General features: G+C 54.5%; 12 protein-coding genes across 12 annotated transcripts; 6 read left to right on the top strand and 6 right to left on the bottom strand.

Annotated features, from left to right (window-relative positions):
- Positions 1-82: 82 nt before the first annotated feature.
- On the top strand, positions 83-2,829 carry POSPLADRAFT_1075529 (hypothetical protein). Its single transcript, XM_024482829.1, has 6 exons — positions 83-178; positions 233-295; positions 345-482; positions 531-569; positions 770-1,102; positions 1,158-2,829. The coding sequence occupies exons 1-6, from the start codon at positions 139-141 to the stop codon at positions 2,771-2,773; spliced, it is 2,229 nt and encodes a 742-aa protein (XP_024336088.1). The 5' UTR covers positions 83-138; the 3' UTR covers positions 2,774-2,829.
- A 645-nt stretch (positions 2,830-3,474) lies between these two features.
- On the top strand, positions 3,475-4,844 carry POSPLADRAFT_1150642 (hypothetical protein; the record flags this gene model as incomplete). Its single annotated transcript, XM_024486441.1, has 6 exons — positions 3,475-3,729; positions 3,785-3,983; positions 4,031-4,204; positions 4,255-4,454; positions 4,508-4,608; positions 4,661-4,844. The coding sequence occupies 6 exons, from the start codon at positions 3,475-3,477 to the stop codon at positions 4,842-4,844; spliced, it is 1,113 nt and encodes a 370-aa protein (XP_024336087.1).
- Positions 4,845-5,269: 425 nt separating this feature from the next.
- Positions 5,270-6,920, top strand: POSPLADRAFT_1048631 (hypothetical protein; the record flags this gene model as incomplete). The annotated part of the gene is made up of 4 exons (XM_024479559.1): positions 5,270-5,501; positions 5,566-5,705; positions 5,754-6,371; positions 6,420-6,920. 4 exons carry the CDS (start codon positions 5,270-5,272, stop codon positions 6,918-6,920), a joined length of 1,491 nt encoding a protein of 496 aa, XP_024336086.1.
- A 700-nt stretch (positions 6,921-7,620) lies between these two features.
- On the bottom strand, positions 7,621-8,251 carry POSPLADRAFT_1076913 (hypothetical protein; the record flags this gene model as incomplete). The annotated part of the gene is made up of 2 exons (XM_024482946.1): positions 7,621-8,169; positions 8,222-8,251. Coding segments are annotated over 2 exons (579 nt in total), but the record flags the coding sequence as incomplete, so codon positions are not given.
- A 153-nt stretch (positions 8,252-8,404) lies between these two features.
- POSPLADRAFT_1172547 (hypothetical protein) lies at positions 8,405-10,343 on the top strand (the record flags this gene model as incomplete). The annotated part of the gene is made up of 13 exons (XM_024488186.1): positions 8,405-8,540; positions 8,590-8,636; positions 8,693-8,734; positions 8,793-8,831; positions 8,884-8,914; positions 8,965-9,018; positions 9,075-9,154; positions 9,212-9,359; positions 9,409-9,656; positions 9,713-9,813; positions 9,872-9,957; positions 10,013-10,101; positions 10,163-10,343. The coding sequence occupies 13 exons, from the start codon at positions 8,408-8,410 to the stop codon at positions 10,199-10,201; spliced, it is 1,137 nt and encodes a 378-aa protein (XP_024336084.1). The 3' UTR covers positions 10,202-10,343.
- A 92-nt stretch (positions 10,344-10,435) lies between these two features.
- POSPLADRAFT_1096533 (hypothetical protein) lies at positions 10,436-10,870 on the bottom strand (the record flags this gene model as incomplete). The annotated part of the gene is made up of 1 exon (XM_024483133.1): positions 10,436-10,870. A coding segment is annotated over one exon (435 nt), but the record flags the coding sequence as incomplete, so codon positions are not given.
- A 684-nt stretch (positions 10,871-11,554) lies between these two features.
- Positions 11,555-12,038, bottom strand: POSPLADRAFT_1150605 (hypothetical protein; the record flags this gene model as incomplete). Its single annotated transcript, XM_024486438.1, has 4 exons — positions 11,555-11,678; positions 11,727-11,790; positions 11,848-11,861; positions 11,923-12,038. The coding sequence occupies 4 exons, from the start codon at positions 12,036-12,038 to the stop codon at positions 11,555-11,557; spliced, it is 318 nt and encodes a 105-aa protein (XP_024336082.1).
- Positions 12,039-12,447: 409 nt separating this feature from the next.
- Positions 12,448-12,875, bottom strand: POSPLADRAFT_1150321 (hypothetical protein; the record flags this gene model as incomplete). The annotated part of the gene is made up of 2 exons (XM_024486403.1): positions 12,448-12,566; positions 12,629-12,875. 2 exons carry the CDS (start codon positions 12,873-12,875, stop codon positions 12,448-12,450), a joined length of 366 nt encoding a protein of 121 aa, XP_024336081.1.
- Positions 12,876-13,170: 295 nt separating this feature from the next.
- On the top strand, positions 13,171-13,587 carry POSPLADRAFT_1089810 (hypothetical protein; the record flags this gene model as incomplete). The annotated part of the gene is made up of 2 exons (XM_024483075.1): positions 13,171-13,396; positions 13,454-13,587. Coding segments are annotated over 2 exons (360 nt in total), but the record flags the coding sequence as incomplete, so codon positions are not given.
- Positions 13,588-13,797: 210 nt separating this feature from the next.
- POSPLADRAFT_1150677 (hypothetical protein) lies at positions 13,798-14,546 on the bottom strand (the record flags this gene model as incomplete). The annotated part of the gene is made up of 5 exons (XM_024486445.1): positions 13,798-13,863; positions 13,916-13,986; positions 14,047-14,148; positions 14,213-14,322; positions 14,380-14,546. The coding sequence occupies 5 exons, from the start codon at positions 14,544-14,546 to the stop codon at positions 13,798-13,800; spliced, it is 516 nt and encodes a 171-aa protein (XP_024336079.1).
- A 217-nt stretch (positions 14,547-14,763) lies between these two features.
- POSPLADRAFT_1035616 (hypothetical protein) lies at positions 14,764-16,914 on the top strand (the record flags this gene model as incomplete). Its single annotated transcript, XM_024477095.1, has 3 exons — positions 14,764-15,034; positions 15,151-16,138; positions 16,197-16,914. The coding sequence occupies 3 exons, from the start codon at positions 14,764-14,766 to the stop codon at positions 16,912-16,914; spliced, it is 1,977 nt and encodes a 658-aa protein (XP_024336078.1).
- Positions 16,915-21,085: 4,171 nt separating this feature from the next.
- On the bottom strand, positions 21,086-24,917 carry POSPLADRAFT_1183987 (hypothetical protein; the record flags this gene model as incomplete). The annotated part of the gene is made up of 11 exons (XM_024489049.1): positions 21,086-21,520; positions 21,582-21,940; positions 21,998-22,148; positions 22,208-23,031; positions 23,090-23,198; positions 23,266-23,579; positions 23,640-23,714; positions 23,773-23,838; positions 23,891-24,148; positions 24,335-24,361; positions 24,419-24,917. The coding sequence occupies 11 exons, from the start codon at positions 24,915-24,917 to the stop codon at positions 21,320-21,322; spliced, it is 2,883 nt and encodes a 960-aa protein (XP_024336077.1). The 3' UTR covers positions 21,086-21,319.
- Between the last annotated feature and the right edge of the window lie 44 nt (positions 24,918-24,961).

Below are 24,961 nucleotides of genomic sequence, written 5' to 3'. Positions count from 1 at the left end.
TTCGCGCGTCTGTCGCGAAATCACGTGACGGCATTTCATTGCGGCGCGCCCAGGTTCATCTTGGTTCCACTATTACTTCAGACGCGAACGCCGTCTTATTTATCTTGTAAACGCCCTTGTTGCATACTGTATCATCCGATGTCCCGACACCGCTTTGTACGCAATATCAATGTCAACGGTGAGATCGAGCCCAGTGGTGCCATCTGCCTTGGACTGAACGCTCCTTCGGCAGAGGAGCTTCAAGAAGATGTACTATCGGATGGTGGAGAAGACGACCTCTCTCCTGCAGAATATGGTACAAGCTTCCCTTCGCCCGGGAGACAACCGGCTAAGTACCCGAGCAGAAACAATGATGGATGGCCTTGAGGAAGTCAGGGTAGTCATCGGCTCTCAAGAGCATTCAGGAATCACCGATCGAGACATTCAAGACACCTTGCATTACTACCAATATGATGTTCAGCAAAGTGTCAATTGGCTCCTAGGTATACGACAACCCTATGGTATTTATCCAGTATTGACAGGCGCTACAGAGGAGCAGCAACGCAAACAAGTAGCGAAGGAACGTAAAGGTGGGTTCCTATTTAAGGTCGTGTTCGCCTTCTGTTATTTCCCCCCGTACAATCTTTCTTTCCGTACCCCATTCTTATAACATATTTTTCTTCGTACGCCATTTTTACTTTTCTCGTGGTGTCGAAACGAGAAGGTGCCAAATGTTCTGTCCCCGAACGCCGCCTGAAGACGTCGACGTTTATTGCTTCCATCTCCCCAGAGTTCACGAACAAGCCGCTGCCGCCTCCCCCTTCAGAGGAACAAGACGACATGGGTCTAGAACCAGTTTACTCTGGACCGGGCCTCTCCGGTTCCGGAAGGTCAAACATACCTCTGATCAGATTAGCCCAAAACCAGCCAGAGGAGATTTACGAGTACTCGGAATCCAGTTCCTCTAATGGACCCAGGCGAAAGCTCAGCACCATCACTGAGAAAACAGAGCAGTCCAGTGATGCAGGGAGTATGACACCTAAGGCCCTGGCACCTCCAGAATTACCTCGATCGTCATATGCCACTTCATTCGCGAGTACCACAGATTATGGTCAGGTGCTAGGTGCGTATTCGCATACACGAGCTGAAGCTTGTGCTGCCGGCTGACACCGGGTTAGAACGCGGAATAATGAGCCCCAATAACGTGGGCCCGTCTCCGTCGCTCACAGCTTTACACCACCTTTCCTATCATGAGTCAGTTCCATCCGTGACGCCATCTGCGACTCGCACTCCCACCTCAATCTCGCCTCCTGGCTCCTCGGGCGTGCAGCTGCCATCCCTTGATTCCATTCCAGACATTCCATCACTGCTGACGAAGAAGTCAACGGTACGCGTCGCCAGTGAGGCAAAGTCCACAAAGTCGAAGCTTTCTGCACTCGCTAGCTCTAGGTCTAGCGCTAGATCTGCTCTTAGTAGTCGCTCAAGTGTCAGCAGTCTCAGTTCGGGGTCTTATACTTCGGACGAGGGATCCACACTCACCTACCCTGCTCTGCGACCTGCCGCGACTTCCATGTTGTCACTTGAATCATCCCACTTGTCGTCAATCGCCGGGCGGGCCGTCGAGACAGCAATGGAACTCGAAGCTATGGACCGTGCAGCGGCAATGGCGCAGCGAGAGACCGAACAGTTGTCAGAACACTCTGTTCCCGGCTCTCCACCACAATCCTCATTCCGTTCCCATGCATCTCGTACACCTATTTCTCGTGAGCCCTCATTTTCGCCTGAGACGCCTAGGTCTCCACAGTCATCACGTAGCGCGACTCCGCGAGGTGTAACCCTCATCCAGTCGATACCGCCGACACCGGAGCTTCCGTATGCGTCTCCTCATCCGCCCCCCGACGTGTCGCCTGAGCATACCGTTCCGAGTATAGCTCAAGCTCCATCTCCAGCTGGTATGCATGGCCGCCAGCCCTCGAAGCTTGCCATGCTGGCACAAGCCAAGGTTCAGCAAGCGCAGGCAAAGACACAACAATCCCCATGGATGCCAAAGCCGAAGAAGCAGACCGAGAAGCCGGCACAGCCAAGCATAATTTTGCATAAAACCCGCACCCAATATCTTGACCCGATCGCGAATGGACCCACCGCTACTACGGCCATCACTACATCGTACCAGAGTCTCAGTAGTCTCCTGACGCCCGTGCAATCTGCATTGCCACCATCGCGCAAGCTGGACCTTTCTGTGTCGCAGTCTGAGCGATCCGGATCGGAGCCGCGACAGTCGAAGTTGGCGATGAAGAGCAGGAATGCTCACAAGAAGTCTGCAGTCGAGGCTTTACCTGAGGAAACTCAGCCGGAGCCCGAAAATCCGCTGTTCTCGCCAAAGGCTACCCGTTCTCGTGCGTCACCGTCGGCCTTCGCTTCCCTTCTCGTGGATGACGCTTCTCTCATGATTTTCGAAGACAAGTCACTGACGTCCGGTTCGAGGAAAACCGAAAGCCGCGACGGAATGCGTTCACCAAGATATCGAACGACGGACGTATCCCCTACTAGCTTTCATGGCGAGCGTAGTCGCGGACCTTCACGGAAACGGGAAACCATGCTACCTGCAGTGACAGAGTTGGCTCCACTCAGCAGCTTTGGCTTCGATGTCCCCAGTCCGGACGATATTGTCTTCAACGCACGGCGCGGAACCTCTTTGGCATCACGCTCGGCTTCCGCTTCTTCTCGTTTGGCTCGTTCTTCACCTCCCGTTTCTTCACCTAGTCGTCCTGTTGCTGTTGATTCCGCCGTGTAATTCACATGTACTGACCGTGTGCTAACTATTTTTATATATCTGTATTAATAGCTGCCAAAGAGCGGGAAAAGGCTGCAAAGTTGGCGGATTCTAAGAAGCAAACTCAACCAAAGAGCAGAATGACGACCCCAAACAGGAGCATGCCAGGTACCCCAAACAGGAGTAGAGCGGCCTCGCCTACCCGACTCTTTGGTGTAGCTATGACACCCTCGAAAAGCGTACCCGCGTCCATACGAGCCGCGGACCAACGCCACCTGGATATGTCTGCGCTCAATCTGGATTCGCGCCCGCCGTCTCCTCCCGACGAAGAACCACCTAAAGCCACACTAGCCCTGGAGAAGCTGATAGAGGAAGTCAAGAAAGAGTATGAAGCACAGGAACGCGATCAAAAACGTGCTTTGAGCCTAGTTGTCATAGGTACAAATATCTTACACCTAGACATTGTTGTCTGACTCCTGCCATTTATAGGCCATGTCGATGCTGGGAAATCCACGCTGATGGGTAGGTTGCTATACGAGTTAGGACGTATGGATGAGAAGAAACGAGTGGCCAACGAACGCGGAAGTAGCAAGATGGGGAAGAGTAGCTTCAGCTGGGCCTGGGAGCTGGATGGCACAGCCGAGGAGCGAGAACGGTCAGTGCTTCAATTGCCTTCTTATGCGGTGTTTCCTCAATAGCTGGACCATCACAGAGGTATCACAATGGACATCGCGTTGCAGTCTCTCGCGACACCTCATCGCCAGATAACAATTCTGGATGCACCTGGACACAAAGATTTCATACCCAACATGATATCAGGTGCTTCACAAGCCGACTGTGCACTTCTTGTTGTGGACGCAGCCACAGGCGAGTTTGAGGCGGGCTTCCAAAGAGGCGGCCAGACCCGTGAGCACCTTTTGCTCGTTCGCAGTCTGGGCGTCAGTCAGGTCATTGTGGCTATCAACAAGTTAGATCAAGTGGGTTACGTAGCAACCCTTCGTGTCGACTTTCTTGACGTCCGAGATCCTACAGGTAGAGTGGTCGAAAGTTCGGTACGATGAGGTCTGCAGCTCCCTCAAGCCGTTCTTGGTCCAGTCGGGGTTCCATCCCTCGAAGACCAAGTTCGTCCCTGTGGGCGCCATGGCTGGTGTAAATCTCACCGCCCGGGAAGGACCCGATGCCCTGCCACTTAAACAGTGGTATAAAGGGCCGACGCTAGTCGACGTTCTAGGTGTGTGATGAACTGAGGTTGTGCGCTCATATATTGACCTCCCACAGATATTCTGGATCCCCCGTCCCGTAACGTCACCGCCCCGCTTCGGTTCCCGATATCCAACGTGTTCAGGGGACAAGTTTCGGGTACCGGCGTCGCTGGACGTGTTTGCGGCGGAGTAGTACAAGTTGGTGAGCGGTTGCGTATACTTCCAGGCGATGGCACGGCAGTAGTCAAATGTAAGCTTTATTCCTCTGAGTTATTTCCGCTTACGACAGACTTTGTGCAGCCATCGAAAGCGACGACAAAGTGCTCCCTTGGGCAGCAGATGGTTCGAATGTCATACTCTATCTCACCGCTGTTGATCCCATCCATCTCCTCATTGGGAGCGTTCTGTGTCGCCCAAATAGTCTGGTACCTTTGGCCAACGTCTTCACCGCCAGAGTCATAATATTCGACATAGATATCCCCATCACAGCTGGAGCATTTGTACGTTGCAGCTAATGGTGCATCACCCAGCCTGACTCAATCTCTAACTGTAGGTCGAATTATTCCACCACTCGCGTGACGTTCCGGCCGCTGTCACCAAACTCATATGTACGCTTGACCGGGCCTCTGGCACAGTGGCCAAGCAGAATCCTCGGTTAGTTGCCGCTCCTTTCCGCTGGAGATATGCTGGCTGACATATAATGCAGAGTGCTCGCGAAAAATGTATCGGCGGAGGTGCAGATTACCCTCCGTAACACGACAACGACCGGCCCTTCTCCCAAGTCGCAGCAAATCCCTCTAGAGCCATTTGCTGTGAACAAAGACATGGGAAGGATTCTCATCAGACGTGAGGGAGAGACAATCGGAGCCGGTGAGGTTGTCTTATTGTAGCTCGCGATGCACTCGCTAACTGATTTCTTAGGAATTGTATTGGAAATTGTATCGTAGATTCGGACAAATCACGAAGACATCGCAGATTTTCACTGTATTTGATACTGTATATTAGTACTGTTGTTCAGGTTCGTAGATATATACACGCGCTTTCCGCATGCATCGTCGCCTGTAATTACCTGTAGTCTCTGCAGAGCATATGATCAAAATATTGTAGCTACTCGAGCGACTTAGACCTCAGCTTAGCTACAATTACTACACCTTCCATAAAAAGCGAGCTTGATCGAGTGGCGGCCGCTGATCAAGCGGAGGACAGCTCTTTCGATACGCGTCTATCATGGCGCTCCGGCCCCGCGCACACCTACTTGCTATTCTCATGTGAACTCCCACCGTAGGCTATTCTACAGTACTTACATTGCACCACCATGCCTAGGCAGCATTCAACGGGCTCGTCGGAGCATGCCTATGAGGCCGTATATCGACCTATTCCTCAAGCACCGGTGGCAGCTATTCCTGTCAGACCGTCTCTCGAAATAAGCACGGATAGCGAGGACATAGATGTCCTAGACGATTTGAGTCCGCCACCAGCAGAAGCTGGTGGAAGGATACGCTGGATCCACTTCGTACTTGGCTGTGCGGTACTATTGCCATGGAATGGCGAGTATTTCGCGTCGTCGTAGGCTGCTGTATGGGGATACTCATATATATGTGAATCATGCAGCCGTGATCACAGCGACACCGTACTTCCTGTCCCGCTTGGAGAGTTCACCACTGAAGAGCACGTTCAGCTCATACCTATCGGCTGCTTTCATGATATCCAATCTCCCTTTTCTGGCTCACGCGACCGCTACTGCTAAACAGGTTGGTCGCATCCGCCCTCAGCTTTCCCTTCCTTGACACGCGCTTCAGGCTTCAAATTCCCGACGCGTGTTCTTCTCGCTGTTGTGTCTGGCATTCCTCACGGCAACCTTCACTGTCAGCACATGGGTACATCCGTCGCCCGGTGTCTTCTTTGCATTCGTGCTCTTCAATGGTGCGCTGCAATCGGCTGTAGGCTCGTACCTCCAGACTGCCGTGGTAGCTGTCGCGTCGCTATTCGGTTCAACGGCGATGGCGGCTGTAATGTCCGGGCAAGCAGCCGTCGGCGTCGCCGTCAGTGGTGTACAAGTGCTCAGCGCCGCGGCTTCAGTGCGGAGTGCGTCAGACATTCCTGAAGTTCCAACACAAGCCGCCTCTTCGCGAACACCAGAAGAGACATCAGCCGCCCTGTTCTTCGGGCTGTCTACCATATTCCTGCTCGTCACCCAGGGCGTCCATGCCTGGATGATGACTCTCCCTGCATACAAAACCTTGGTGGCTCGGAGCCGACCCAGAGCAACTACCGACTCTCTTGCGGAGGAGACGCAAGGCTTAACCACAGGTATATCTCACAACAGCAAGACCAGTGGGAAGGACCAGATCCTACGCATGGTGAAGTTGAATCTCCCGTACAATTTTGCAGTAGGCTATGTGTTCGCTATAACACTGGTAAGTCCCTCTTCTCGACTGCCGGAGCTCAATCTAATATTCGTCTAGTCCGTCTTCCCTCCGATCACCGTCTCGATCCAATCGACCAATCCTGCAACACATCCGCTCCTCTTCAGCGCATTCCATTTCCTTGTCTACAACATTGGGGACTTCTTGGGCCGCAGCGTGTGCTCTATACCACGACTCCTCATCTGGTCCGCGAACAAGCTGCTCGTGCTTTCCCTGGCGCGCACACTATTCATCCCTCTCTTCCTGCTGTGCAACGTGCAGTGGGCACACCCCACGGCACTGGGCCCCGTGATCACGTCCGACGTGCTCTTCATGCTCGTCCTGCTATTCTTCGGCGTGTCGAACGGCTACATCTCGAGCATGTGCATGGTCGCCGCGCCGTCCGTCGCTCATAACCCGCGCCTGAAGGGGCGTGCGGAGGACGTGGACATCGCAGCAACGGTTGCGAGCTTCTGCTTAGTTGGCGGGCTGACGTTGGGGAGCGTCGCGAGCTTTGCGGTGCGCGCGGCAGTGTGCGACTGCAATCCGTTTAGAGAGTAATTTGATAGGCCCGTGGAGTCGGGCAGTATAGGAAGTAGCTGTTTGTGGCTGATGTACGTTTGTTCAGTCTAGTCTCAGGGTATTATTTAGATCAATATTAAAGGACATCAGCTCTCGGAAGGAAACGGTGGACATCGCCGGGAGAGCCGCGATGATTGCCCTCGGTCCTTCGCGGTGCATTATGTGTAGGAGCCCACCGGAATGAAGCTTTACTAAGGACCGCTTCGGGAGAAAACGCGTCAAGCGCCGGAAGTAAACGCGCTCACCTGACTCTCATGTGATGGCATATACACCGACGTATCGCGGCGCCCCATGATATAGATCGAGCTCAAAGTATCGTCAGCAGCTTCTAGCCTCCTACGCATGTCCGACGACGCGACCGTGTGACAGGCTGGTCGTATCCACAGATCGCAACGCCGTAGGGGCTGTGGATAAAAAGCTAAAGCGGCCCGAGCTACTCAGTTCATTGTCCTTCAAATGACGTCGTGGTATTGCTGATTCATTTTGACATTAGTGTACAGAATCCATGGTGCATATTCGAAAGCAGCTAAGGGAAACGAAAGCAAATTTGGACGGGCTATGTAGGCACGCATTGGGTTAAGCGATGTAGAGTGCATCAGAAGCGGGGAACTCACACATGGAGCGACATACATGTATGCATGACTGCCTTGCAGCGTCAGGGGGCCGCAGGCAGGGCTGCCTTGGGTGCACCAGGCAATCGAGGCGCAAGCTCTTTCGTCTGAGCTGCCTGTCTGCGCTTGCGATGGTCGGCGAGGCGCATCGCGAAATAGTCACGATGTAGTGTGTATCGCTCATGCGAGGGTTTCGCAGTCGGAGAGGGAGTCGACGTACCAGAACTCGGGCTCGAGGCAGGTTTCGAGCTGGTCTTGCTGCCTGTCTCGGTCTTCTTCTCGCCCTTGTCCCCGTTGTCCGAGCTCGCCTTATCCTTGTCATTCTCTTTCTCCTCTTTCTCCTTCTCTTTCTCCTTGCCTTTCTCCTTCTCCTCCCCCTGCTTCTTCTTCTGACGCTCCTCCCATTCCTGTTTCACCCTCGCGATCTCATCTGGGGAGAGCCCCATCTTCGCGCCGCCAGCCCCAATGCCATCCTTGGCCTCACCCACCTGACTCGCGAAGCCCGGATCCGAGAGGTGGGAGTCACACACGTAGATGAAATCGATAGTCTGGATAGTGGCGAGCACGGTGGTCGTCGGCTTGTAGCAGATGTAGCAGGGCCGGGCAGTCGCGACCGCCTGGGGGCTGTGTCGAAGAGCTTGTGTCGCTGGGACGCGGAAGGAGACTCACCCGCTTGTAGTAGAGATTTGTGAAGGACATTTACGGGCGGGTAATTAATGGTGGAGTGTATACACTGCTGAGCAAGCCGCACGGATGAGCGATGGTCAAGTGATAAGTCCCGGAAGATCACGAGTGCGAATCCTATAAGGCTGCCGTCCTTCAACCGTCCGTCCCCCTCTCTCTCTCCTTGCCATCATGTCCACCGTCGGAAAGCCCATCACCTGCAAAGCCGCCGTCTGCTGGGGCGCTGGCGAGCCCCTCAAGCTCGAGGAGGTCGAGGTCGCCCCGCCCGGCCCCCACGAAGTCCGCATCCACATCCTTTACACCGGTCCGTGTCCCCGCGCCAGTGTGTGCGCATCTCGCTGACGCTCGCATAGGTATCTGCCACACCGACGAGTACACGCGCAGCGGCAAAGACCCTGAGGTGCGCCGACTCCCCGTCTTCTGCAGTTCTCTTCGGCTCTTACGACAGACGATCAGGGCCTGTTCCCGGTTATCCTCGGACACGAGGGCGGAGGCATCGTGCGTTGCTGCCATTACGTTACCGACGCGCATATTCATTGATGGATGATCGAGCCAGGTCGAATCTGTCGGTGAGGGCGTCACGAGCGTCTCCGTCGTAAGTAAACCCAGTTGCTGCTCATATATGCGCCAGTCCGAGCGTTTTATAGGGCGATCATGTCATTCCTCTCTACACTGCCGGTATGCACAGTGTCAACAGGGTATATGCGTCGAATCTCACGCTGTAACAGAGTGTCGTGAATGCAAATTCTGCAAGAGCGGCAAGACCAACTTGTGTGGCAAAGGTCGGTCCAATGCCATCGTCGCAATGTCAATCGTCAAAGCTCATACATATCTCTAGTGCGGGCCACCCAAGGGAAGGGCTTGATGCCTGATAACACCAGTCGTTTCACCTGCAAGGGCCAGAAGATCCACCATTTCGTAAGTATATTTCATCCATATTCTCCTGATGGACTCAGTCTGAGCACCCATAACAAGATGGGCACCTCGACCTTCGCCCAATACACCGTCGTTGCAGACGTATCCGTCGTGGCGGTCAACCCTAAAGCACCCCTTGAGCGTGTTTGTTTGCTTGGCTGTGGTATCACCACCGCCTGGGGCGCTGTTGTAAAGCAACCTGGAATCCGTGTGTGCTTCTCTTTCTCTACATAGAGATACACTGACACCGCAAACAGCGGGGTCCACCGTTGCTGTTTTCGGGTGCGGTGCGATTGGTCTCGGCGTCATCGCGACGTCGTCACTTGTCAAAGCGTCACGCGTCATCGCTGTCGACACGAACCCCAACAAGGAGTCCTGGGCGCGGAAGTTTGGCGCGACGGACTTTGTCAACCCCGCGCAGCTTCCGGAGGGCACCAGGATTCAGGACTACCTGGTTGAAATCACCGACGGCGGCTTGGACTACACCTTTGACTGCACGGGTAACGTGCGTGTAGCCATGGTCGTGCGCGGATTCCATGATCTTACTGAGGGCGTTTGTAGGTCCACGTAATGCGTGCAGCTCTCGAGGCCTGTCACAAGGGTTGGGGCGTCAGCACCGTTATCGGTGTCGCCGCCGCCGGCCAGGAGATCTCCACTCGTCCGTAAGTAACGCATCCTGTTGTTCTATCTCGCCCAGTCGTTGAAATGTCTTGGCTGCAGATTCCAGCTGGTTACTGGCCGTACTTGGCGCGGCTCCGCGTTCGGTGGTGTCAAGGGCCGCACGGAACTCCCAGGGCTCGTGGAAGGTAGGTTTCGTTGTCCTTGTTGCTCATAGTCACCGCGATCTGATTGTCCGTGCAGACTACCTGGCTGGCAAGGTTAAGGTCGACGAATACGTCACTCACCACCGCACGCTTGCCGAGATTAACGAAGGATTCGGCGACATGCACGTACGTAAAATACTTTTAGCTGTCTAAGCGTCCCGCTCATCTGCATCGGCGCGATCTACAGCAGGGAAATTGTATCCGTTGCGTTGTGGACATGTCGTGAGTTCCTTGGCCGGATCCGAAGCAGAAATTGTAGACGTGAACGATACAAGATGTGATTGTAACCTTAGCCATAGCAGATGCATATGAATGTGTACTATCCGCGCAGTGTAGCTTGGATCGCCTACTGCGCTGTGCTGTAGCATAAGATGAAGCGAGTGGTATTTATCCATGGAAGCAAGGTGACAATCAACAGACCTCAGACGCCTCGGTCCACCAGTCTCCGTGGCGGCCTTTCGCCTGCCACCGCGCGCCACAGGCCACCCAGTGCAAACATAACCTCTCTCCTCCGCATGCCGCTCCGCCTCCATGCGATTCTTGTCACAGCAAGCATACAAAGCATAAATGAGATGTCCAGGAATAATCGTCTCACGACGACAACAGCAGGTGAGCGGCTCTGGCTCCCATGTGCCAAGAACGAGAGAACATATCGCAACAGGTTAATGACACGAGCCATGGGTCGCATCACGACAGACCACATGCCCATGTCGTCCAGGTCATACCTAGGACGTGCGGCGGACGATGAAACTGTCCAGCGGGGCGAGACGCGCCCAGGAGCTGATAGTGATGGGTTTGAACGATGCGCGAGCTCTTCCAGTGTTTCTATGCGCTCTGTGAGTGCCGCGAGTGTGGCCTGCATGTTTTCAAGCACTCGCTCAAGCGTAGGACGGGACGCCGGGCGCTGCGGAACACCCGCGTATGCCGCGTACGGCCGGCGCTGCGCCTGCTGGCTCGGCGCTCTGTATACCGGATACGACGTCAGCGACGACGGGAGGTCGGTCGCGGACGAGCGTGCATAGCGGTCCTGATACTGGCCGGGGTAGACCGCGGGCGTGTGCGCGTGCTCGGCGAACGCGGACTCGGTATGGTAGCCAGGGAGCGGCTGCATCGCGGGCACGGGCGGCGGGGAGAGGACTGCGGAGCCTGCGACGGGTGTGCGGTAGCGGCGCGAGGAGAGGGAAGACTGCGGGCGCGCAGAGTGGCTGGGCGCGTAGACGGAGGGCACGGGCGGGACGGCGTCATCGGCCTCGTCGTCATCGTCACTGCTGCTCTCGTCAAGGCGCGGGTCAGGTAACTGCCCGGGCATCGAGGGACCGGAGGGTGTGCCGCGGAGGTGGAGTGGCAACGCGCCCAGCTGGAAGGCGGCAGGCGCGTCGTCGTCGGAAGCCGTGGACCCGGAGGAGCTAGAGCCCGCGGATCGTGATATAGAGCCTAAGCAGAGTAAACGCGCCGTCCTCAAGGAAGGGTTGGTGGAATGCGTACCGCTCATCACCATATTGGAGGGATCGCCTGTATACGATTCCAATTCCCGCACTAAGTCCATCGCCACCGTCTTGTCAGAGTATCGCCGTAGAACCTAGCAGGGACTGTGAATTTCATAAGTGCCAGCTGAGTCGTGATGGCTTACTTTGAGCAAGGCTTCGACGTAAAGCCACTTCGCCTCGTATGAATCAAGGTCCTTGTGCTTTGCCCATGCGTCCCTGTTGTCACATGAGCACGCCAGTGGCGGGATGACACAATCCACATACCACTTAGCACGGCCCAGCATATCCCACACGCTTGGCCGTGGTGACTGCACATTTCCAACAGTCGCTGCAACTCATGTCAGGCGAGCTCGGAACGGAGCAAGCGCGTTGCAACCCGAAGCACCTTGCTTATAGAGACTGTACACGAGGACGATTGAATTCGTGATGCGAGATCTTACTGGGCTGAACAGATCCGCACCTATACATGGTCAATTTCTCCTCGTAGCCGGTCTGTATCGGGCCCGTCTTTGGCAGACTCTGTACAATCTCGACCGCACGGTCGAATTGTGCGTCTATTAGCGTCTTTGAATCCATAGATGCGCCGTGTTTTCACGCAGTATTTAACGGATGCAGAACAAGATAATATCAGTCTAATAGAATGGGGCAAGACACCAGGGTGGGATGAAGACTGGGGGATCGAGGAAGACGAGCGGTATGACTAGCGCCCAACGTGCGGTATGTATGGCATTCCCACGTCTGTGTGCGGACATATGATTCTTGGTAGCCGCTAGGCTGGGGTGTCAGTACCTTCCTGAATTACCCCAGAGTGTTGCGTGAAACAGCCACAGAGGCACAGGGCGAGGATGCGGTCATAGGGTTCATCATACGCTCGTAGCTCAAACGGTATTTCATACCCACGTACACTCTCGGGCAGTAAGCAACAGGATAGTGGGACAGAGAGCGATGCAATTACTGGGAATGTGTACTAAAGGGGGTGTAACGGTCAGGATGATGAAGAGGACGAGGGCGAGACTCGTCCAATCGGTGTTCGGGATGCGCCCTGCGCCCATCTGTACTTGAGCCCTCCCGGGATTTTCTCTTCTTGCTCGCTCACTCGCTTTCCTGCGCATCCGGGAGCAGTGTAAGCGTGCATGGTGAATCGTAGTAAAGTTTACTTTACACACCTCGCCAGGTCAGAACGCCCCAAGCCTTCCCGTGCATCCCCTCAAGCTTCAGCTTGGTCCTCGTCACCTCCCAGTAGCAATCTGAGATCCCTTTCGCAGTCCATCGCGTCTGGTGTATCCTCTGCCCGATGCCGTCTTGTGGGTAGCGCGCCAAGACCTCGTAGAGGTTTCCTGGCCGGGACGAAAGTGATGGTGGCAGCTGCTTCGGGAGGAGCTTTTTGAGGGCGGCCGCTACCGCAGATGACATGGTAAAAGAATATCGAGTGCGGTTGTAGCAAGCCTTGTCTCGTTACAGGACTCGTATGATTCGAAGTAGAGCAAGAGGCCCGGCGGCCGGATTTTAACGAGATGCTGAGGCGGAAACGAAGGCTGGGAAGAGTACTTGCCTTTCCTGGCGCTCACTCCTGCAGCCACACAGACGCCCGGGATCGCTCTCTGGTCACCCCATGCATGCAGCCGCCACCCGACGACTTCCTCTGCGCTGTGCTCAATGGCGGCCCATAACACGATATATTAGGGAGAAGTCTACACTGCATACAGAGCTCGTTGAGACGGACGCCTGCGGTATCCCTGTCCGCCCAACATGGTCGGTCGACGAGCTCCTGTCCTCATATCCTAAGCCCACAATCCCACCATCGACTCTCAAACGATTACATGAACTGGCGGCTCTCGTACCACCTGTCGAAGGCACGCCGGAACATACAAAATTGACGCGAGAGATGGAAGGTCTTGTGAGGTTGGTCGAGGCAGTGAAGCTGGTAGACACGAGTGAGGTTGGGGATGCGGACGACGTTGGTGTGCCCGACGGTCGCCTTTGGGCTGAAGGCACAGGGATTGAATTGGATGAAAGTCCCCAGCCCACCGAAGGAAGCCAGGATCCTAACGACCAGAAGCTTTTAAGTCATTCATCCAGAGTCAGACGTGGACTTTATATTGTGGATGCTGACAAGGTCAGATAGGTGCCAGTGAGTAGATGTCCTCTTCTCCGATTCGAACACGCTCTCATAATGATGTTCATATGCGCAGTGATTGATGTCAATACACTTCTATAGTATTTCAAATTAAGAACATATAAGAACGTATAATTAGTTGATGATACAGAGGGGAATGAAATGTTACAGTGGGGATGCACTCGCGAGAAAGTCCTACAAAATACAGCATAGTTGAGTTTACAACGCGCCGTGTCCACCAGTGGAACCAAAGCCTCCTGCTCCTCGCACCGTCTCGTCCAGGTCCTGGTGTTACTATTAATAAGTGTTTCGCGCGTAAGAGCTTGATAAAACTTACATCGACCTCAAGAACCTCTGGCGTCACGATGCGCTCAAGGATGAGTTGTGCAATGCGATCACCTTCCTCCACTACGTAACATTATCAGCTGAGCTCAGTTGAGAAGCAATTCGAGTACGAGTGGCACGAACCTTGGAAGTCCTCGTCTGACAAATTGAACAGAAGGACAAAAACTGTACCTCGGTAGTCTCCGTCGATGACGCCGGCGCCACAGTCAATCATGAATTTCGATGCTATAGTAGCGGGAAGCGCGTCAGTGTGACCTAGCAGAGTTGGAATTAGTGAACCACAACGTACCAAGCCCGCTGCGAGGCGCGACGCGTCCGTACGTCCCATCGGGGACCGCAATGGAAAGCTGGGTATCTATGAGAGCCTTGCCACGCGCCGGAATGAGCTTGTTCTCAGCACTGTCCCGTCAGTCAAAATTTTGTCGCGTTAATATGACCATTTCCTGCATCGCGTACCTGTACAAGTCATAGCCCGCGGCGAGAGGCGACCCGCGCGTCGGTAGTCTTGCCCTGTTAGATAGCCGCTTGATGAGGAGGTTCGAAACTGGGGCGCGGTCTGTATGATCTTCTTTCTGCTCGTTTACGAGCTTACGCTTCTTTAGAAGTGGTTCGCGAACAGCCATAGCGAATTGTGTAGTGGGAGTGGAGGGTGAAGGGAGTATTGAAGATACATAGGGCTCGCCAAGTCGCGCCTTGAGTAAGTAGCGGTTCGGAGTTTGAAAGCGTGTTCACTCCGACACTAATCAACGACGCGCACTCGTGACACGCGTCGCTATCACGCGCACGAGCCGCCCAGAGAAGCCGGCGAGTCTCAATTGCAAAGCACTCTGCTATCGAAGCATGGACCTCTCTTTATCAGGAGGGCAGCTTCCACTCGCGTCGTACTTTTCGCGAGGGTCACAATCGAAGACTTCTAAAGCCAAGAGGAACAGCGAGCGTGTTACGGATCCAGGGGATAGTCCTCCACCCAGAAAGAAAGGCAAGGGATCGAGTGAGAGGCGTCCAGGACACAACAAGGAGTCCGGAAGTCAGGCTCAGGGGACAACCTGCAAACAACTCTCCGGGCAAGGAGGGAGTAAACTACCTGAGCAGGGCAGTACAGACATTGGTGGTACGTAAAGTGCATTGTGCATGAGTCACCTTCCTCTAATGGACGAACAATCAATATATCAGGCCATGCTACACTGCTAGATAATGTGATTGACTTGACATGCGATGACCGTCCAGAATCGTCTGCGGTTAACAAAGCCCCAGGGCCGGTCGATCGGCGTGGGGTGCTGTCGCGGGCACAGACATCGGCAGATCACCAGAAAGACAAAGACACTGGTGAGAGCTTACTTCCGACGCCGCCTGCTACCAATCCGCGCTCGCGTATGGTGGACACCTCTCGAGCTGTCCCAGGTCCTGCATCGCGATCACCAGTGGCGCCTTTGTCTAGCGTAGGGCAGGACCTCAAGGAGACTTATGCACCAATGACTCCCAAAACACCTAGCCCGCATAGACGTCCTGCAGAAAAACACGCTGCTCCAGCACCCACGCTAAATCAAACGCAAGGTGATGGCACATTGTCGCCTCGCCGAACGCAAACGACTCCGAATAAGTCTCATTCTAGTTCTGAGAGGTTCGCGTTGCCGAATCCCATCAATACTCCAGTGCGGACACCGTTCCGCTCTCCCGCTACTATGCGCAGGAGCGACAAGCGTGATGGAGGCTACATGCATCCGCCATCCTCACCCTGTTCTCGAGACATTGTTCCTTCTTCGCAAACGCAAGAGTTAACGTTGTCTAAGGGCACAGACTTCACAGACCTCAGTCCATCCACTCCATCTCGCCCATCTTTGGCGCATCATTCTATCTTCTTTGACCGCGATGGAAACGAAGTGATTGCCACCTCTCAGAGTCAAGAGCTCGAACTGTCACCATTCGTGATGACACCGTCGCGAATCCATCCAGCGTCTCATGACGAGGTGGTGCCCACATCGCAAGCTTCGGAGGAAGAGCTTCAGATGTGGACGCCTACTCGGAAGAGAGGACCTTGGTTGGCATTATCCGGTGTGGTTGACAAGGCAGGCTCTTTCCCCTGGACGGATTCTCCCCGGCCTTCACGGAATTTTGGGGCCGGAGAAGAGAAGGAATCAAGGGCGGAATCGGTCGCACAAGAGCCACCGTGGTGCCCCAGTGAGGATCGTCCGCGGTACGAGACGCCAATTTTGAAGTAAGTCTCTTGTCCGGTTCAGGTTTCCTCACCTTGTGAAGTTACGTGTCCATGATAGTACGAACCCAACAAGCCTAGAGGATGGCGAGCAAGCATCAATCCCCGAGCCTCCTGTTTCCAACGCTCGGGCATCGTACGGTATAGATTCTCAGCTCATGAGCTCCCCTCTCTGCCCACCCGCTATCCTTGGCGTGTCGTTCGACGAGTCAAGTGCAGGAGAGAGCATCAGCACCTCCGCAATGCCCACTCAGCTGCGCGAGTTCCGCAATATGTTCCAGAGCGTCCCCGATTGCATAGAGGACGACGAGGAAATTGATCGCACTTCTCCGAGCAATCACACCACTTCTGCCGCTGCCGCTGCCGCTCCCCCCAAGCAAGGTCATCCGCCGCCAGTGACGGGTAATGACAGCGAATCTGAAACGGAACCTGAGTCGGACGATGCGCCCCATAATCCAATTGGAGTCAACGGGCCCGTAGTTGTGGGTGTATCAACTGGGTCATCTGTAGAAAACCCCATCGCTGTAGTTGCGCCCCCAGCTGCAGGAGCCCCGAGATACTGCTACATGTTATCCCCCACCGAAGGAGAGACTCTTCCATCGTCAAGAATTGTTGACGACGTTCCCGAACATATGGCCATCGACGACTCTGAGGTCGCCGAGGACTGGATACCTGGTATCGACGCCGGGGCGAGCTTCTTGGGCAGCTCGCAGGGGTCATCGTTGCCGCCGGATGCAACAGAATTCTTGGCTATGTTTAGCCAGCCTGCGAGTCCGTGAGCTTTGAAAGATCCAGTAGTAGGTGTTCATTACTTCTTGCTTCTTCATTGATTCGATCATTGTCACATCATAATCTCCTCGAGCTTTTGCCTTTCTGGACTGTGTATCTGTCTCTAGGAAATGTGACCGCTCACTAAGTTTGAATATCGTACACGTATCCCACACCATAATGCACTTCTATCCATTAAGTGAATAACTTTATGGTTGCAATGGTCGTGAATCAAGGTACGTCTGCGTTGTCAGCAACCCGACCGATGACGCGTTGACGTGCTATGCATTAGATATACGTGCCAACTAAGCGGGCCCCGTAATCTTCCTGCAAACTACGTACGTTCCCAGGGTGCTTGTCAGTGTTCAAGCTGCCGGAAATTATTCATGGGTGTGATAAGCTGGAGGTCCGTCGGGTCTAGCCTTCAGTTGCAAAATGTGCGACGCGATTATCATGATCATTCAAACAAGCTTTCAACTACACTACAAATTCGCTAAAACCTCGAGTGTATGGACACTGGCTAACTGCCAATCTAGAGTCTGGTTCTCGTGACGACAATGACGCTCATACTTCAAAGATCCTTTCGTCCCCCTTGTCTTGACAAGATTAAGTCACTGTTGTCGTCTCTGCCAACTGATAAACGGGCGGCATCCGTATGGGCACTGCGCATGCCAGTATGCCGGTCGTCATCAGTCGTGAGTCTTACAGTCCGCAGCACGACACGACGTTCGTCGCTGAGACTCACAGAGTCCGCTCTAGCCTCACTGCTGGATTTGTATGGCATATTCATATACATTGGCTTCTCTTCGCTACCGTAAAGCTAATTTTTCTGAGGCCTCTGTTCTAGAGGGCGTTGTTTGCCAAGCTGGTGGGCACCTTCCCGCGGCCCATTATAGATACACGAAAGCTAAGCTCAGAGAGATGAACTGGTCGCGCCTGTCGTGTCCGACTTCCTTTATTCGGACAGGACAGCACGTCGTCCCATGATAACAGATAGCGTTTACACTATGAGAGCGTAACAATCTGAACTCGCCAGAGCTTGACACCGCAGCGATTTACGTTGTGGCCACACTCCCATCTTGGAATCAGCCTCAATTCAACTCCGTGACATTCTGATACTATTACAACCCGATGACCCTGGCATCACGCTTGCGTCTTCGGACAATCAACAAGTTTCAAGTTCACACTGAAGTATGTAAATTCGATGATACTGTTACAGCTCACATTTTACCTTTTTGCATTTCCACGTCGATGTTTGTATTGACTAATGAGCCGGTCTAAATACAGGTACTACAATTTGGCGACCGATGAAGTGCATCCTGTATGTGGAACCGCGGATCCAGACGACACTGGGGGCGAGTTGGCAAGAAAGTTATTACATGCGCGCCCGGCACACACAAGTGTATCGCGTTCACGAGGTCTTGATCCGTTATCTGCCTTCCGCCTGATGGTCCTTTTTGGTCCGACCGCTGACTTCATAAAGTAGGCTACTAAGGTGAAGACGACTGGCGACCGTTCAAACTTTGAGTCCAAATTTATAACGATGTTGATGGTAAAAATTCTCCCATATACTAGTATTTGTCACTGAGGACCAACCAGGATGTGGGCGTGAGCCAATCACGTTGTGGATCTCAAAGAAACTCTTACCCCAAGGAAACCCTGCGCTTCCTGTTAAGGTTCATTTCTGTACTGGATCCGCGCTGAATCCAAAATCCTTCCAATTTGATTTGGCTCCGTCCGTTTGCTAACAATACAGCCTAATCTTGCAGCAATTTGCAAGATAGAGACCTCCTACGGGACGCCAAGTCGCTGGTCAACATCAGGATGTACAAGAATCCTGCTACTAGTGGCATGTCATAAAGGCTCATCGTCAATGCTGACATACCACTGCTTCGCTGATATTGCACGGAACCTACAGAAGGCGCGGCAGCATTGACAAGCTCGCGTAGAATCGCACCCAAGAATGGGTCCGTGGATGTTTGATATTATATTCCGCCCAATCCGCGTCTAGCGATATTGTGGAACCGTTTCATGATTTCGTGATAAATCTGCCGGATACATAGATGCAAGTGTTTTGTGTCACATTGACTTCTTCGCCGAGAGTGACCATATTTGTTCAGATCGTCATTTCCGCCGGCATTGAGGTGGTGTGGGAGAGGATAACACTTCAGCAGGGGTCCGACCCAAGGTTCTTGGATCATGGTCCCTGAAGTATTAAATCTTCATTGGTCTGCCATGGAAGACAGGTACCTACAAAGGTTAGTGGTCTTTGATAGGCTGGCTAAGGACATCGCGTGTACAATCAATCATAAGCTCTCCGAGATATACCGGCCACTCACTTGATCATACCATCTGTCGCACAGCTTTATAACAATTCCAAAGATAGCCATCCCGCAAGCCCGCGCTTTACAGGCCGGCGTCCTTGACTTTGCCGTCGCCCTGTTTTAAATTTTCGGAAAATTGTGGCCTGAGAGGTGATAAATGCATTTGACCAGCGGCAGGGCCCCTAGACGTCATCTGGACGCGTGTTGTGACACCTTCACACAAACACATCCATGACGACAGCCTTGTCAACCCGCATCTAGCTGTACGTGGATCCTATAGCTCCACGGGCGAAGCGTCGCTTTTGTACCAGAGTTCTGCGCCACAGGGTTCCCAAATGCCACGCAATGAATCTTGCTTGCACGCGGTGAGTCGTGGAGCTTGCGCCGCTTGAGTACCGACAAATATGCGAGCTGTGTCGAACGACTGCGATGTCAGGGCACGTCTTGCTGTTGTTGCATGAGACCTCGAAACGTGGCGGCATGTCTATTCTGTGTTATCGACCCGTAGAGGAGCCGATCCACTGACGCAGAGTTTCCAGTCCGGTCCGGATTTAATACAAGACAGGACCAGACCCTTGCAGCAAGCCGGCAGCGGTATCCTCCCTTGAGAGAACTTTCCATTGTAGGCTAGCGGGAGAAGACATTGGACCCGCTCAGGGTCAGTTGTCTATATAAAGCTCGCAGCGAACCTGCGGTAAATACGCGGGCTCCGAGGATTTATCACACGGTGGTTCGCTCGCGAGGACACCAACGTATACTGGTGTAGCGCCGCTGTGCCGTGGCGTTAAACGTGCGGTCGATAACAGTTGTTCCAGTGGTCGGATCTAAATCTTGATCACTTCTCAAGGAGGCACCGGTATCATCTCGCTTGCGGCAGCGACTAATCCAGCAATACTGACGCCGATGCATCAACGGCGACGTCGAACATTGGCATGATCATCAGGCAACGGATGAGAATTTCCGACCCAGGGTCCATCGCGGGGCGGCATAGGCATATCTATAGGGTCCGACCCCAATCGCCCAGTGTCTCAAAGTTAAAGCACGACTGATGGAGTTGCGGTGGACGCGGGCCCTGACGCCTACAGCGGCTGCAGAGTACACATGGGAATGGGAATCTTTCTGCATCGAGGTAAAAGGGGCCGCCGTCCCGCAGGTCGGTGTTTCAGCATCTCGAGGCGCCACTGACGAAGTCTTCTCATAGATCATTGGCTCCTAGATCTTGTTTCCCCCTCGGGTTCAAACCCCATATAGCGTAGGTAATGCAGAGTGTATACGAGCTTCCAGCGGCTCCTAACATTGGGCTCCACGGGCCTAGTACACTACGCCGTATCTCCCGAGGCATGAGACGGGGTAGGGTGCAGCGGGGCATTGGCTTCCATATCACCAAGCCGGAGAATCATTTTAAAGTTGTCAAATGAGTACATAGTATGATGCAGACTCCTGCCTGGTATATGACTACTACCTGACGCAATTAAGCCCTCTCTATCCCCTCGTCGGCTACGTTACCACGTCACTCAGCCGGCCTGTGTGGAGTCTGTGTGAATCCTGTTGACTGTCGCCCGTGAAGGTTCTGATGAAAGGCCGCGATAGTGGTCATTTCATTTCGTTCATACCTCGTCTAACTGGCAACACGTATTCACTATTGACAACAGAGATTGGGCGGTGACTGTTGAACTCACTGTCAGACAACCTCGCCGATCGACGTCACACAGACAAATTCATGTTATTCGCGTCATCCGATCACACCCTCTCCAGCACGCGAGCAGGCACCTCGGCAATCCCATCTTATCACCATGTTCTCTGCTGCAGCGAAATGATATGTCCGCCCCATGTGAGGCACAAATCCCCAAAGCTGTATCCACCGAAAATATGCTAGTCTGTATTCTGTTCACCGAGTCATGTATGTATCCAATATACAATGTCACTACTTTGTACGAGACCATGGGGCCGAACCGGACAACAGAGCCAATACACAGTACATGCAGACAGCGATTAGACGCGTGCGCGGGCAGGATAGGAATTAAAGCAACCGTGAATGCAGAGCACCGGCTCGAACAACATAGCAATATAACACAGCGAGCGTCCCCTCCCGTTACGAGTCCATGTCCTTCTCCTGGCGGCAGCACGACAGCCAGGCAAACCACATCATCGTCCGCAGCTGCAGGACGTCTTCCTTCCACGCCATCGACTGGTTCTGCTCGCGGAACTCCCGCGTCAGCATCTCGCACCGGCCGATGTTCTCTGGGCTGACAAAGTCGCTCGCCACCTTAATACAGTCCGCGAGGTTGCACACCTTCGCGGACAGCCAGATCAGCCCTGGCACATCGATAATCGGGCCGGAAGAGGAAACTGACCTGATGCGCGCAGCCGGCGGGAATGAAGACAGCCTCCCCGGGCCTCTGGTAGATGCGATGGCTCTTGACACCATACTCCTTAAACAGTTCCTGCCGAAGCGTGGAGTCCAGATAGAACTGCTGGGAGTGGATCGGGTCGTGCTGGAACTGGCCCTTGAACTTCTTTCGGAGAAACTTCCGCACTTTTGACGAGTCTTCCGCCTGGAACAAGTCCCACGCGGCACACCCGGGTCGCCCGTCAGGGGTGTCAGCCGCATACAACATGACATTCACGGCGTCCGCCATGTCCATGTGTAACCGCGTCGTGCCCTTGCTGCCGAGCGACTCAAACGAGGCCATCGCGTTGTACATCTTCGGACCTAGAAGACACTCGGATGAACACCCAGGCGAACATGAGTCAAACACGATGAGCCTACCGAGGTCAGGTGCGACCGTATTGCTGGGGAAGTGCGAGGCAAGGTTCAGCACGCCATCGCGTCTGACATAGTTCGGCACCGGCGTCGCATTGCCAAAGTCGTCGTACAGCTCCGGGAACGACGTGCGGAAGTCTGTCGTTGGCGGCCAATCCTACAGAAGAGAGACATCAGTGCCTGTCAGTCAATACGATGGATAACAGATTACAGTACCTTCAGTTTCCAACAGTCCCTGCGGCCCTCATACTTGCCGAACCACGAGAAGAACTCGCCTACCGTGACGCGTTTGTTCTGGTCGGTCTGGCACTCGAGGATGAGGCAACTCTGCGTGCCGTACTTGCTCGTGAAGTACTGTGGGGTCCACTGTATGCGGAACTTCTGCTGCAAGCCCGTCACGACGAGCGGCTCGCCCCTCGTCCATACGCTTCGGAACAGGTCGTCCGTCAGCTGCGAGTCCGCGAACCTCAGCGTATCATGAGACGGGATGCTCGAGAAGCCTGCCGCCGACTGCGGCGTGGACAACGTGCCGGCAGCGAATGATGAAGGATCGGGCGGGATGCCACCATTGACTGGTCCTGAGAACCCACGCGGCGCTGGGTAGTCCATGTTGGGAAGCATAACCGCACTTCGGCCGGACATTGACATTGGCGCGGGCATCGACCAGTCGGACGCGTCGCCACGCGCAGCCGTCAAAGGTGGGTTGAACGCGCCAGAGTCTGGGGCCAGCGCGTCCTGGTCGCTCTCCTGCAGCAGCGCCTCCATCTCGGTAATCGCCTCCTCGAGCTCCGATCGGCAGAAACGCGACATGGGCGAGAAGTCCTTGGCCTGATGTTCGTTGCGCCGGGTGCAGGAGAGAAAAAACGGGTTGACGTGCGCATGTCGCTCCCGGCGCGCCTGCAGCGCAGCGATCTCAGCATCGGGGGCGCCGTCCCGGTCGATGGTCAGCTCCTTGACCTGCTCGAAACATTCGGCACAAGCCTCACGGCCGCACAGCCGGCACATCCAGCTGCTTGAAAAGATAGAGGTCATGCAAGTGTCTGCAATGACGGCATCAGTAAGGCTTGAAACTCCGTGAACCTCATCGTGTAGACGCACCACATGTCGCGCGTACCTCGCTCTCCCGCGTGCGGCGGATGACCTCAGGTAAGCTGAGGTGCTCGAGTTCTTTCTTTAGCGTCTGGAGCAGCGCTGAGGCCACCGTCCGCTGTACAGATATTAACGGCACATGAGCCAACTGGACGTCGGGCGGTTATCTGTGCGTAGGCACCAACCTTAATGCGCCTGATGTGGCTCTTTTCGAGGGGAATGTTCCATTTTAGCGGGAAATTCATAGTCGGCGAGTCGGGCTTCTGGCTCTCGACAAAGCTGATGCCAACGATGTGCTTCTTGTCGTTCTTCAGGAAGAACCGGATGCCCTGGAACCGGCAAGTGTCGCCCGCCCACCGACGCGTGCAGGAGACGCAGCGGGGGAACTCTTCCGATCGATAGCGATTTGACATGCAGCGCGCAAACTGAAGCTCGGGATGCAAAGGACCAGACGCCTCGGGGTGCGGCAGCCCGTCGTCCGAGACGAGCTTCATGGTGCCTGGGCCTGGGTAAATTAGCGTGAAAACAAGGACTAACATGTCAAGTAGGATTAACTCACTGCTTCCAGACGATGCCTTCTCCTTGCCCTTTTCACTTGACACGTGAGCATACGATACGGAAGGAATCAATTGCGCTACACAACGCGTGAATACCCACAGGGGGCGGCAGTGTGGGATACGTAATGAACGTACCATTTTGTGCCGCTATCTGTGCTGCCTCATTGCGCTTCTTAGCGTTGTAGCCGCGCCGCGAGGAAGCTGCCAAATGTATGAGGATGACGAAGCTCGGGATGTGTGAGCAAAGTCTGACCAGCATTGTCGGTCACCTTTGATCGCGTCTTCGACTTCTTTGACTTGCTGTCAGATTCTTCAGGAGATTCCAGCTGCCTCTTTGGCGTTGGCATGGGTTGTGGGGTAGGATACGGCATGGCGAAGGCCATGGGCGCCGAATAATACGCTTGGGGAGGAGATGCCTGGCTCCGCTGCAGCTGAGGGTGTAACTGCATTGGCATCGGCACGGTCCCTCGAGCAGCGAGGCGGACAGACGCTCTTTCGGCTGTCTGCCAGGCTGGAGAGGAAGGGTTAGACGCAGAGGCCGCATCCTGCAACAACATGGGAAAGTAACCATTCACGGCGGCGTATGGCGGCTGAGCCGACATGTCTTGCTCGTAATGCGCGTGAGGCTGCTGCTGGGGATAGTCTGCAAAACGACATGAGTGCCGGCATGCATAGCTTACGCGGGACAGGCACGGACTCTTTTGGATGGCCTCTCCCGAAATGGCTGATGGATATGAAAATCGTTCATAGAAGCTCAAAGGTCATAGCAGGCAGGACGCACCTGTGCGTTCATCCGAGTACATGGTCATTGGAGGCGACATTTGCGATGGCACGTACGCCTGGTTCGCGGGCTCGGGGGAATTGTGCCACCCAGGAGACTGCATGCTATATGCGGGCGATTCCTCGCCGGGACGTACGGGCCTCACGTACGCATCATGATACATCGGATGCTGCACGGCGTTCGAAGGGTAGCGGCATGCACTGGGATCGGAGTCGGGCCTGTGGATGCCCATGTCATTCTTCGCGCTCTGATCCCAGCTTGCCGCGCGCAGACTGAAAGATGCAGGGGCACTCATGGGCGACGGATAGGGTTGTGCGGTGGGCTGGCCGGGTTGCGCGTGTGGGGGACCCATGAACGCGGCAGATAGAGGGGGTAGCTGATTTGGGTGGTAGCGAGGCTCGAGCGCGCTGGGGGGTGCGTTGATGGGATTGAGGAGTTCAGTAATGGAGGTGCGCTTGCCGTGGGCGTGGGGGTCGTGGTGCAAGGTGTTCACGTCCATGGTGGGGAGAGGAAGGGGGGTCTGGAGGAGAGGAAGACGGGCGT

Source organism: Postia placenta, assembly GCF_002117355.1.
Source record: "Postia placenta MAD-698-R-SB12 unplaced genomic scaffold POSPLAscaffold_12, whole genome shotgun sequence".
NCBI lineage: Eukaryota > Fungi > Basidiomycota > Agaricomycetes > Polyporales > Adustoporiaceae > Rhodonia > Rhodonia placenta.
This window is presented reverse-complemented; position numbering and strand designations above follow the sequence as displayed.

Coding starts and splice junctions, on each gene's coding strand:
- POSPLADRAFT_1075529 (XM_024482829.1), top strand. CDS start 139: ATGTCCCGACACCGCTTTGTACGCAATATCAATGTCAACG. Junction 296..344: donor CCTCTCTCCTGCAGAATATG/GTACAAGCTTCC, acceptor GTACCCGAGCAG/AAACAATGATGGATGGCCTT. Junction 1,103..1,157: donor AGATTATGGTCAGGTGCTAG/GTGCGTATTCGC, acceptor ACACCGGGTTAG/AACGCGGAATAATGAGCCCC.